This window comes from Psammomys obesus, unplaced genomic scaffold (assembly GCF_907164565.1).
Source record: "Psammomys obesus unplaced genomic scaffold, mPsaObe1.curated_primary_1811, whole genome shotgun sequence".
Taxonomy (NCBI): domain Eukaryota; kingdom Metazoa; phylum Chordata; class Mammalia; order Rodentia; family Muridae; genus Psammomys; species Psammomys obesus.
This window is the reverse complement of record NW_026590062.1, coordinates 5,448,605-5,461,413: the sequence shown is the minus strand read 5'-3', so window position 1 is coordinate 5,461,413 and position 12,809 is coordinate 5,448,605. Positions and strand designations below refer to the sequence as shown.

At 49.7% G+C, this 12,809-nt stretch overlaps 1 protein-coding gene across 3 annotated transcripts in view; it reads left to right on the top strand.

The window, feature by feature from the left end:
• Ccdc60 (coiled-coil domain containing 60) overlaps positions 1–12,809 on the top strand; it is an 83,472-nt gene that overhangs the window by 56,281 nt on the left and 14,382 nt on the right. For all 3 annotated transcript variants that reach the window (XM_055605719.1, XM_055605718.1, XM_055605717.1), the window contains exons 6-7: positions 2,737–2,977; positions 8,939–9,023. In XM_055605719.1, coding sequence (XP_055461694.1) covers positions 2,737–2,977; positions 8,939–9,023 — 326 coding nt within the window. The remainder of the gene's footprint in view (positions 1–2,736; positions 2,978–8,938; positions 9,024–12,809) is intronic.

The following is a 12,809-nucleotide window of genomic DNA, read 5'->3' as shown; positions in this document are numbered from 1 at the left end:
GAAAATGGGAACAGGAGAGATGGCTCAGGGGGAAGGGCACTTGCAGCCAAGGCTGATGTCCTGAGTTCCAGCTCCAGGACCCACACGCTGGAAGGAGAGAACCAACTTCCAAAAGTCACCTGCTGCCCTCCACATACACACACACACAATCGCACACACTCACACAGACACACAGAGTCAACATATCACACACATACACACTTACACATCACACACACACCATACACACTCACAGAGACATACATACATCACACACACACACACACACACACACACACACAGAGACACATTCGTACATACACATAGACATACACACACGCACACAAGCAATAAACCTATTATGTGCAGGTTTGAGAAGCACTCCTCAGCATGCTGACAGATGGGCCGTGACTTGTGTGGGGTCGTACAGCCAGGTCCAGGTTCACCTTGGGCCTGTGTGTCAAACATAAGGCTTTTTAGAGCCACACGCCCCATGACAGGACTGTTCCCCTGACCCTTGCTCTTACAGCGGCGTCCTTGAGCACCCACAAGCAAGAGCCTTTGTTTTCTCACATAAAGTCACTGTGGAGACACACAGAGCAGCAGGAGCCGTGATTCTCAGGGAAAAAGAAAGTGTTTTTCCAGAAGGTTCAGTACTGCTACCGTCGATTTCTCACAGTCCCGTCTCCCAGACCCTGTGGGTCACGCCCGGACAGTGGCGTGGTGCACTCTGGGGTTGGGGGGTGGAGTTGGCAGGATAGCTGGAGTGGCTGCTGTGGCTAACTCCACCTTGTGACCTTGGACAAGCCCTTTCTCCTCCCCGGACCTCAGTTTAGCCCTCTGTAAATGGGGATCTAGAAAGGAGACACTGGCCGAAGTCCCCGAGGGCCTTGTGGTACACACAGACCTAATCAGTAGCAGGCAGTGTTCCTGAAGATGGGGAAATCCTGCCAGTGGGGGGAAAGAATCAGGTTGAGTGGAGCACAGCAGGGAGTGGTGAGGTCTGTGGCAAAATGAAGCACAGCCAAAGGGAAGGCTGGGGGACCCATACTACCACATGCAAATGGGAGCCCAGGGTCCATTATTCTGAACAAAAGCCAAGCAGTTAGGTTTCTCTAAGTGTCAATTTTGTTTCTTAAAGTGGGTGGCTAAGTGTGTCTCCCTGTGAGCATCTAACCTCTGCTTCTCAGAAAGCATAAGAGTTCACTTAGGGGGAAAAAAAAAAAAGCCAGTCCCTCCCGAAGCTCTCAGTTACTCATAAGTCCCACCGGGCCCCAGCTCAGGGGAGGTTCAAGGAGGCCTGGGGATAGGAAGGTCTTTTTGTGGCCACCTCACCCCATCCCCGTTTTATTGTTGTTTTATTAATGAGGAAACCGAGGCAGCGTGCTCTAGTCCCCCAGCTCAGAGTCCAGGGCTCCCAGCCAGATCCCGGGTTGCCCCCCTGAGACACAGGTTGTTACACCTTCCACGGTGGTCTGGAGTTCCCCAGCACCAGGAAGGGGCGGCCTGGCGTACTGCCATCCCTGAGCTCTGACATCCTCTCTCATGGGGTGACAGGGAGTGTGGAGCGTCCTGTTGGGCAGGTGGACAAGCTCCTGGCTAAGCTGCAGAGTCAGGACAAAGGAAGGGAGGTAAAAGGGACGTAAGTGCTCTACTGATTTTTCCTCCCATCGCCGCCATCATCTTGTGTGATGCTCTGGAAAGCTGGATAACCACAGTCCAGACTCGAGTGCCCCCAGCCATCACGGGCTGGAGCCTTCTTCTGCTTGTGCAAAATCGTGTCAGAAAACTTGGGGAAAGGAGCAAAGCAAAGGAAGAAATGGAAGGCGAAGCCCTAGTCTTACCACTCCATCGTTCCCCTACCTTTTCCCTTCCTCTGTGCAGCCAAGAAATCCCTCCCTGCTTCTGGTGCAGAGAGTTCCGCCTACAGTCAAGTCCCTACAGCGTTCAAAACTGATCAAAACATTACTAACACCTCCTGCTTCAACACAGTTGATTCCCACAAGCAAACCAGCTGAGCGAAATTCTCCCCACCTAATATCATGGTGGGAAATCTTGGTGTGGCCTTCAGGACCCCCTCTGCTCTCTGTTGCCTTCTGCCCTAAGATGGTAAACATTATGAGTCTCATATAAATTTGACACCAACCTTAGTCCCTCAAGCATTTTCATTTTAAAAGCTCTCAAAGAAAATTATTTCTGGGGCTGAGAAGATGGCTTGGTGAGTTAGAAGGCTCGCTGTACACGCCTAGGGACCTGAGTTCAAATACCCACCACCTACGTTAAGACTCCTGTGCGTGTAACCTCAGCACTGCTGGGAGAGTGGTAGAGACAGGAGGGTCGCTGGGGCTTGCTGGATGCCAGCCTAGCTCCAGTTCCAGTGAGAGAATGCATTTTAGGTGGCACGAGGAATCATCAGTACAGGGACAAAGGTACTTCCAGAGACACACAGAATGTCCTTTAATGGCTGGTGACAAACGGTTGTTCCATATGTCCAGCATATGTCCATAGTGTTTAGGAGTGGAGGGGAATTCAGTGACCTTTGGCCCTTCACCTTGACCGCAGCAGGGATTAGAAATACCACTTCCCTTTTTCTTCCCTACTTCCTTCTTTACTTCCTTCCTCCCTCCCTTCTGCTCCTCTCCCAACTCTTCCCTCCCTCCCAGTCCCTCCCCATCCCTTCTTCCATCTCCCCCTCTTCTTTTCTCCAACCATCCTTTCTGACATCTGACATCCCTCTTTTTTCTCTCTTTCCTTCAGACCAAGAAATTTAAAGTCCCTGCCATTCGCACGGCCAGCCGGAAGCTCAGCAGGCGCGCCTCTACCCTCAGCCTGTCCCGGACCAGCGGGGGCTCTTCTCCCCAGAGCAGCATGTTGTCTGTGAACCCTGGCTCTGACGAGCTCCCCAGTGTGGTCACACAGGGCACTGGCACTGGCAGCAAAGACATTGAAGACAATGAGTCGTCTTCCACTAAGCCAGAGGAAGAACCTCTCCACCCCGGTAAGTTGCACCTCAGATACCACCACTGTCTGTCTTTACATTCCTAGGTCTTCAGCCCATCCTGCCCCACCTCCAGCCCTGCTCAGCAGAGACACAGAAGTCAAAGCTCTCTACCACTGGCCTTACTCAATGCCTTTGGGTCCCTTTCCTTGCCTCCCCCCCCCAGTCCCCACCCTTCATGAGGGCTGAAAATGTTCCCCGTAAGTTGTTTCGCTGAGCCCCTCCCCCACAGGGACACAGCCACAATCACCTTTTGCCTTCTTTACACCTTAAAAATACTTCATTTGCCTCCATTTCTATAGAATTTTATCCTTTCCACACTTCACACATACAAAAATTATGATCAAGATATTTCTACCTTATTTTTCCACATTATTCAAATTCAAATCTGTACCTGGTTGTCACAGATTTATCGATGTGTCGTCTTTGCTCGGTTTGGACTATTTTGTGTGTGAGAGAGCGAGACAGCACATGCTTAGATAGCCCAAGGTGTCCCGTGACTCACAGGCGTCCTGCCTCAGTCTAGTGAATGCTGGACTTAAAGGCATATGTACACCAGCACACCCAGCTCAAGGAACCACTCACCTCACCCATACGTTGTCGAATGTATGTGAGCCAGCACTTTTATGAAGCTGACAGAGGAAGCATCTGTAGGTCTGTTGCCACAATCTTACTTCAAAATGCTCCTGTCGGCCCACATGCATCCTTTGTCCCACCCCCCTCCCCAGTTTGAACCTGAAGGGCCACAAATCTACTTTTCTGCACAGAAGTGTACGTTTTCTCTTATCAGTCACTCTTATAGCAGTTCGAGAGCAAGCACAAGGACCTGTGTTCAAATCCCCAGAACCACAAAAAAACAAAAAAAAAAAAAAAAACAAAAAAAAAAAACAGTGCAATCCCAGCATTCCTGCAGAGAGATGGGAAGCCAAGGCAAGAATTCCCAGGAGCTCCTGGGCCACTGAGCCTCATATACACACTAGGAAAATGACACAGGATCCTGTCTCAGACAAGTGGAAGGTGAAGTCCGACAGCTGAGCCAGAGCTGGCCTGGGAAGCACTGGCAGGGACTGGGTGCTGTTTGGATTCAAGGAGGTCAGAGTGGGCCTAGGTTATCAGAACCCAAAGTGAGCAAACCTACAGACATGCAAGAAGTCAGGACACGTCAACAGGGGCCCAGGAGAGACGTGGAAAGCTGCTCTCTGGACAGAGGTGCCGTCTGAGACAGAGAGGGAGTGAAATTCTGCTGAGCTTCTGGAACCTTCCTCCCTCGGTACCTGAGGGTTGAGCAGCCACGATTTGGGAGGAACGAGGTGATAGCGCAGCTGAGAAGTCAGGTGGCCAACAGGAAGCTCCGATGACGAAGATCACTCATACTCAGAGTGCAATGACAGTGAGTGCTGAGCTGGAGACAGGGTTCAGCTTTTGTATCAGGTGAGAGCGCTGACAGCAATGGCTCACGCAGGGTGCTCCACAGAAGCCTCTCTCCCCTCCAGCCCCTGAGCCGAGGAGACCTGAGGAGATGAGCCTGGGGAAGGGGATCAAAGCTTGACAGCTTTCCAAAGACTGTCTACTCCTTGTCCTGCCTCCACTCGATGACTTTCCTCCACACTGGTTCAGAGAAAACTATTAAGTCAAATGCTGGCACAGTGACTTCTCCTCCATCCCCAGCACAGCATCTTTTAGTGATGACCGTGGCCTCAAGAACAGCTTATTCAGGACACTGATAACTGCCTCAGCATTTGAGCAGCTCAGCCTTACACAACGGATCTTCCTCTGTTCAAGAAAAGCACCATCCTACATCACTCCCTTTGTCCCCTGACACTTAGGGCTGGCAAATGCTTCCTTGATGTCTAAGCCCCATTCAAGTGCATCCTCCCCTGAGAAGCCTTACCTGACCCATCTGGATATTCTCTTTCTATGTCTCTTGGTACTCTGTATCAAGTCTTGTTGAGGACTTTCTTTTAGTTTACTGTTTTGTTGTTGTTGTTTTTTAATCTCATGGTATCAAAGAGACCTGGAAAAAAAAGTGACTTTAAAAAGATCAAAGTTTACATTTTTCCTACAGATTAAAGAAGCAAGGGTGGATAAAAATGACTATTAAAAGTGTCATCATGGATCTTCTTTATTCCGTCTTTTTAGTTGGCCAACCTCAGTGGATCCCTTCATGGTCCAGTATGGCCTCCAGAGCTCCGCCTATCACACCTGTGCCCTAGGTCCAAAGCAGAAGTAGACAAGGTATAACAGTGCCCACATCCAGGGGAGGTAAGCAACCTTCTCAGCAACTCCAGGCCACACTTCCAAAACCTCAAGGAGGCAAATGGATGAGCAGGCAAGGGTTATTTAATACCAAGCCTGATGACCTGAGTTGGGTTCCTGAGACCCACAGGCTGTAAGGAAAGAGCTGACTCCCCAAGATTTTCCTCTGACATCCACCCACATACACACAGGGAGGAGGAGGGAGGAAGGGATGGAGGTAAGGAGGGAAGAAGAGAAAGAGAGAATTAAATCCTCATGGTCTAGAACTCAGTCATAGTACTACACCTAACTGCAAACGATGCTGAGGAGAACGAACTAGGAAAGAATTCCCCTTCCAGACAGAAAAAGAATATAAGTTTTGTGTGTGGTGTTTCATGCCTCCAGCCTGGTGCACAGCAGCTGTGCAGCCGCTGCTGGGCAATGTTTCAGCAGGGATCTGTCTCTGGGGGAGAGCCCTTCTTCAGCTGCTCTGATCTTCCGCTTTCATTCACATCTTCACCTGCATCCTGTTTGTGGTGGACTTGACAAAGGCAGATTAGTTGCCCTGCCTCTCCTTGCCTTTGGAAACTTCCTCAAACGGATGCTGAATTCCTGATGCCATCCACAGCTGCTGGCCTTCTGAGGAGGTCTAATTCCAGGGCCAGCTGCATAAAGAGGCTGTGTTGCTGACCCCTGGGGGCAGTGGGTTGTGACCTCCCACCAACTCACCCCCTCCCTCAAACCAACGGCAGGGGAGTTCCCAAGAAACCAAGTCCTGCTGGGACTGGGACTGGGACTGGGACTGGGAGGACAGAGAGTCACTTGAATAGTAACTCAGATGTAAGTCTGAAACCGTCCATTGTGCTCCCTCCAAAGAGACCATAAACAGAAGACCAGGTCTGAAGACAAGGGGTTAAGAGAAATTCTGCTCTTGCAGAGGATCAGAGTTTGGACCCCAGCACCCAAGTCAGGAAGCTCACAGCTGCCTGAAACTCCAGCTCTGGGGGATGGAGCATCCTTTTCTGCCCTTGGAGACACACACAAAGACACCTTCCAAAAGAAGAAGTTGGCTTAGTCACCAAGGGTTCAGTTCTTAGACCTGCCGGGAGAGGGAGGTGGAAGGAGAGTGAAGATTTCTGTTCTCTGTGGCTATGACTTATCACTTGAGGACTTGGGGCAACACGGATCACACTACCCTGAAGCCTCGTAAACACCCAGTACAAGGCCATCTCTTCCTTGGGGGATTTCTATCCCATGGCCTTTCTGTACAAGCTTTTTCTCTGAGGTAAGAAGCCCCAAGACTCCACTTAGTGGGGAAAGGACACTTACAAGGCAAAAAGGAAGACTCCATTCAGGTGGACTCTGTTCACAGATTGGCAGTGGAGGCGATTGTGACTGAATTACATCACTGGGCACAGCCTGGGCAGCTCTGGGTTGCTAAGGAATGCCAGTCTTTCTCCCTGGTGCCTAGCAATAGTGTTTGCAACAAGCTAAAGCCAGCAAGGGCCTGCACCACCATCACCTTCGGTCATCATTACCCAAATGCAGCTCAAGCTCCCAGATGGGCCCCTCCCTTGCCATCCTTGCTGCTCACTCACTCCTTTCAAAGCTGGTAACTGATATTCCCCACCCATGCACATGGACAGCTGCTGCCCACAGAAACCCAAGTGAGATCAGACTCCACCCCCAAGAAATTCACAGAGAAAAAGTCAGTCACAGCCCAAGGAGAATCAGTGCACAAGGCTGGAAAAGTGTGTGTGTGTGAGTCCACAAGTCAGCAGCCTGCCAGATGTAGGTGATGGAGCATAGAAGCTTCCAGAATCCCAGAGACATTAAGAGGCCTGAGAGGGTGACTCAGTAACAGAACACTCCCCCAGCATAAACAAGGTCCTGGGTTCAGTTCCCAGAAATACACACACAAATACATCACACAGTGTGATGTCTGCATGAAATGGACACCAGCCTCACTGCCTCTCCAGAGACAGCTCAGCATCACGAGACATCTTCCAACCATCAAGAAAAGAACTGACATCTCTTAACACAAGTGGTAGAGATGCAGGAGTTCAGTTGGTGGAGTGCTTGACAGGCTTGTATGGACAAGCCAGGGTTCAACTCTCCAGGACCTGATAAAGCAGGAGTGATTGCACACATCTGTAGCCATAGCACATGAGAGGGGGAGGTAGGAGAATCATCAGTTCATGGTCATCCTCAGCTACATGATGAGTTTAAGGCCATCCTGGGATGCATGAGATTCTGTCAAATCTATATACATAAATATAGATATAATATATAAACCTATATATTATATACACATATATATGTTTGTCTGAGGTAAACCTAAGAATACATTCTTATTAATCTCCCTTCAATTGCTCAGATTTCGTTAATTCCTTCTTGTCTCCATCTTGATTCCCAAAATTATCCGAAAACTACTCTAGAAGTCTCCCTTCTACCTGCTAGTGGCTCTGTCCATGTGTGCTTTCTCCTCTCCTCATGCCAAGGCCCTCCTTCCTTCTCTTTGTTCTGAAATATGGAGAGAAATTCTGGACAGTTGCTAAGTGACAACCTCGCCCGGTGATGGTTTGGCACCATGGGGCCAGCTGTTTCCCAGTGGTTCTGTTACCGAGCAGGCTCTCTCTAGGAATGGAAAAGAGTTGGGGGGGGGGGATCTACAGATGTGTCCTTGTAAAATACCGATGCTCACTCACACCCCTCGTCTTCTGTGAAGCACACAGCTCACCCTGTATTTTCATTTTCTAACATATTAGCTTCCTAGGAGCTCTGGGATGTGAGGCTTAACACAACAGTAACGTATTGTCTCAAAGCTGTGGGCGCCTGACTTCACCTTCCTTGTTCTAGCCTTCTCTAGCTGGTGGATTCTGGGAAGGCATGACATCCTGCCATAGGTACACCACTCTCCTCTGCCTCTGTTACCGCACAGCAAGCTCTTCTTGGCTGTGTCCCCTTTCCATTACAAGGGCACCAGCCATCCTAGAGTAAGAGACCACCACCCTGTCCTCCAGTGTGACCTCACCCTTACACATCATAACTACCATGACTACTTCCAATTGACATCACATTCTGGCATCCTGGAGATTAGGAATTCAGCCTATCTTTTGAGAGACAAGATTCAGCTCATGGGGCCAGGCCTCAAGAAATCCTTGCATAGTATATGGACCAGAACATATTGAGCAGGAAGGTAAAAGTTGCTTTCATCACTTCATACAACTAAGACACCTGAGGGAACTGCCTGGGGGTGGGGGAGGGTTTATTGTGCTGCAGGGGTTCCATTTCACAGCAGGAAGAGGGCTTTCTTGACTGTCCAGCCAGTCAGTGAAATCCTGCTTCAGTAACACAAAACTCTTGTCTCATCAGCATGAAGTAGAGCTCAAACACACCCATGTTTGACCTCTGGCCTCACACATACACACATATGAATATGTACACAAGCACACAGAAACAGGCAAAGAGATCTTTCAGGGTCTCTGCAGTCAAGTGGAGTCCTGTTGCCAAGAAAAGAATAGAGAATCATGGAATGGTTTTAAGTCAAGCAGTGATGTGGTCAGACAGGAAACCCCTCAGACCCTATGAGCTGACTCTTCTGGGGCCCAGTAGGATCCCTGTCTTGCCCCTGACCCCCAGAGGCAGAGGCATCCCCAGGCCAGGCTTGGGGTCCATGAACCATCCTGACTCCAGGTGAAGGGTGACCACTCCCATTCCCATCAGTCTTGCAGAAGCTCCTGGAAATGGTCCGGGAAGACGCCCGAAGAGCCATTGTGATGACGACTGAGATGCAGAAGAAACATCCCAGGTATGCTACCTTAACTCCAGGCAAATAGTGATGGCAAGAACAATGACCAACTAGTGAGCCAAACACTGAGCTGTGTGTACTTTGCACATGTGCAACCACCCTGGTTTCTTAGAGCAACCCCTCAAGGTGGGAGCCACAGTCTTTACTTTACAAACAAAAGAGCAATGGTCAGAGAGGCTCAATGACTTGCTAATGGACACACAGCTGGTGAATGATAAGGGGACTCAAACTGCTTACATCTAGGTCTTTCTAACTTCAAAAGCACACCGATCACACAGCCTGTCGGGGGTCCTGTGGCTTGTTAGTCACCCTTGTAAGTATTCATGGATATGTATAAACTATGCACACAAGGAAAACTTGAAAACCTGAGACAAAAAGGGCGGGGCGGGGGAGTTACATAAAATATGGCTGCTTTTGATGTTGGCCAGAGAAGCTTCTTCTGCAGAGGGCAGTAATTAGTAGAGAGACTCAAAACCTGCCAAAGTGCTGAGGACAAGCTAAGACCTGGATTCCAACTGGGCTGTGTAGATCAACTCCCCCCACAACTTGTGGAACATTACATAAGAGGAGGTAGAAAGCGTGTAAGACCTGGGGTGGGGGGCGGGCAGGTGTGCCTTGGAATGTTGTCTTCTGGATATGGCATGGCTGTTGTGTTCATAGACGCACTGCAGCTATGGTGGCAGGCACCAGACCTGAACAAGATCAAGTCATCAAGATCAGACAACATCCCAGCAGGCAGCAGTAACTGGACTCAGTGGGTTATACAAAAGAGAGGACACAGAAGTCATAAGGGGACATGTTGAGGTGTGTTTAGTAGGGAGGCTGGGAGGAGGGAGTTGGGATGGATACGATCAAGATACAGTGTATACAGGATGGAGTTGTCAAAAACAAGTAAAAGATTAAAAAGAAAAGAGCTTTGGGTCACAGGTAGCTTGGTGGTAGAGAGCTTGGCTAGTGTGTGCGAAGCCTTGGCCTCCATCCCCAGCACTACAGAAAAGGGCAGAGAAATATAAAAACAAGATGGGCATGGCATCACATGCCTAAGATCTCATTGCGAGGGAGAGGGAGGCCAGAAGATTTTGAGTTTGAGGCTACCCTGGGCTACAGAGCAAGACCTTCTCTCAAAAGGGTCCTGGAGGGTACCGATCCACTCAGGGATAGTCATGACAATCAGTTGTTTTCTTTCTTTCTTTCTTTGGGATAAAGTGGGGGAGAAGGCCTGCCTGTCAAAGGTGACAAATACACAGAGTTGGGGTGGGGAGGAATATGGGGGGAGCCATTTGCAATCGTTCTTAGAAGGGACAGCAGCAACAACAGGGAATGGAAACACAGCCAAAATGGAACAGAGAAAAGCATATGCCAGTGAAGGACTTCATCTGGGAAGCCCTAACCTGGAGGATTTTCTTTTGTCTTACCCTTGGGCACTCTGAGCAGCAACCAGAATGACCGGCTCATAAGGAGGGTAGTGTTGACCTTGAACCTGAGGTGTCTGTCTTCTGGGGAAAATCCTCACTCGTGGACTTGTGGCCTCAAAAAAAAAAAAAAAACAAAACAAAACAAAAAACAAAAAAACAAAAAAAAAAAAAACCCAAATGCTCCAGAGGGAATGCAGGCTGGAGTCAGAGTTCCCTCAAGTCTGACTCCCTCTGAGCCAGCAAATTACTTACAGAAAATAAATGAAGCCAAGAAGAGCTTCATCACCAGCTTCAGCCTGCTGGGGAGCCAGCTATGACTTACTGGTTGTTGTTACTGCTGTAATTACACTTGGCCCAGTGTTTTCGAATGCATCACACCCCACCTCTGCCTGTTAACGATGAATCTGTCTGCTGCAGCCTCAACTCAAACCTGCCTCCTAACGTGGCTCTTGGAGACACTCTGAGACAGGGTGGGTCCATAAGACATTTGCCTGGTCGGGGGTGACAAACGTCGACTCAGAGAGATGCCTCCCTTTCTGTAAAGGCTTCCATGTCAAGTTGGTACCCATCCAAGGCCTGCTGCTGAAGGACAGGTGTCCTCGTCCTCCCTAGGCTTTTGTGTCCTCATCCGTAAAATGAGATTTTGGAGCACCAAGGCATGGCTCTGGAACCTAATAGACCAGGGAACATCTCCATCCCATCGTTCAACTTCTGTGTGATAGCGGGCACATTGTTCCACCTGAGTCTCGATGCACTTCTGCAAAATGAATCCCCTCAGCGCCCTGCCCAAAATGGCTGCAGTGAGATTAGTAAGCGGTTCTGTTCTTGAAGAGTGCTATGGCTGTTCCGGAAGTTATGTCTGTCTCACTGAGTCCTTAGAGCATTTAGGAAGATAATGCATTTGTTAGCAGTCCAGCTCCTTCCCGGCGTACAGTTGGCAATCAATTGATGCAGCGGGGGTGGGGAGGCAGAGGTTACTTTTATTCCTCGTATAGGAGCCACAAATCTTTAAAGCACTCTACTGAGACACGTGTGTCGGCTGTCACTGTCGCCACATGCTCCAGTCTGCATTATACTGCTGATGAAACACTGACCAAAACCAGCTTGGCGAGGAAAGGGGTTTATTTCGGCTTATGACTCCCATGTCACAGCCCAACACTGAAGGAAGTCAGGGCAGGAACCTGGAGGCAGCAACTGAAGCAGGGGCCATGAAAGAATGCTGCTTCCCGGCTTTCTCCTCATGGCTTGCTTGCTCCACTGTCTTATATTACCCAGGACCATCGGCCTAGGGGATGGCACGAGCCACAGAAGGCGTGGCCCTCCCACATCGGTCACTAATCAATCAAATTCCCTTCAGATATGCCTACAGGCCAATCTTATGGAGGCATTTTCTCAGCTGAGGCTCACTCTTCCCAAATGCTCTAAGCTCTGTCAAGTTGACAAAAAATTCCCCAGCACAGCCCACTTCACAGATGGGGAACATCCATGATGGCATCCATATGGTTTATAAAGCATCTGGCTCTGGAGAGATCTGTCATATGGACTCTGCATTCAATTCAGTGATAACCATCGTCACAGGAAAACTGTAGAAATTGCCCTTCCTCGTTAATTCCTTTCAGGAAAAATGAAATCTCTCCCCAGTTTAGTAAAGCATCGGATACTGAAACTTCCCCCGAGACTGACAGAGACAGGAAAGGCCTTGGCTTCCCTCACTTTGCACACCACATCAGCTCGCACTGGAGGCCAGTTGACAGGCTGAGAGGCTCCTGGAGACCTCTAAAACCCAGCCCCACACAGCCCTCAGCCCCAGGGCTGCAGGAAGATGGCTGCTTTTTAAATGCAGTGATATTCCTATGTGACGCCGGGGATCGGAACTGCTGTGTCCATGAAGATACAGGCATCTAGACCTCATCCCAGGCGCACCGAGGCCGAACCTCCAGAGCAGCCCTGGTTTCTAGCAATCCCTTCAGAGTGGGCACTGCCTCAGGGGTCTTGGAAATTCTACTGTGTGTACAGAATGCCATGGGGAATGTGGTTCCGGGCTCCTGTGTGGACGCTGGTGTGTGGTCCAGGGGCAGGTGTGATTCCACAGGTGTGAAGGTATGTATGAATGTGGAATTCTAGGGGCGGGTGGGATGCTGGATGGATGTGGAACATTAGGTAAGGGTAGAAGTCCAGATGAGTGTGTAACACCAGGTATGTAACACTAGGTGAGAGTGGGATGCTAGAGGTGGGTTAAACTCCTGGGGAGCGTGGAATTCCAGGTGAGGGTTAAACTCTAGAGGAGGGTGGAATTCCAGGTGAGGGTTAAACTCCTGGGGAGTGTGGAATTCCAGGTGAGGGTTAAACTCTAGAGGAGGGTGGAATTCCA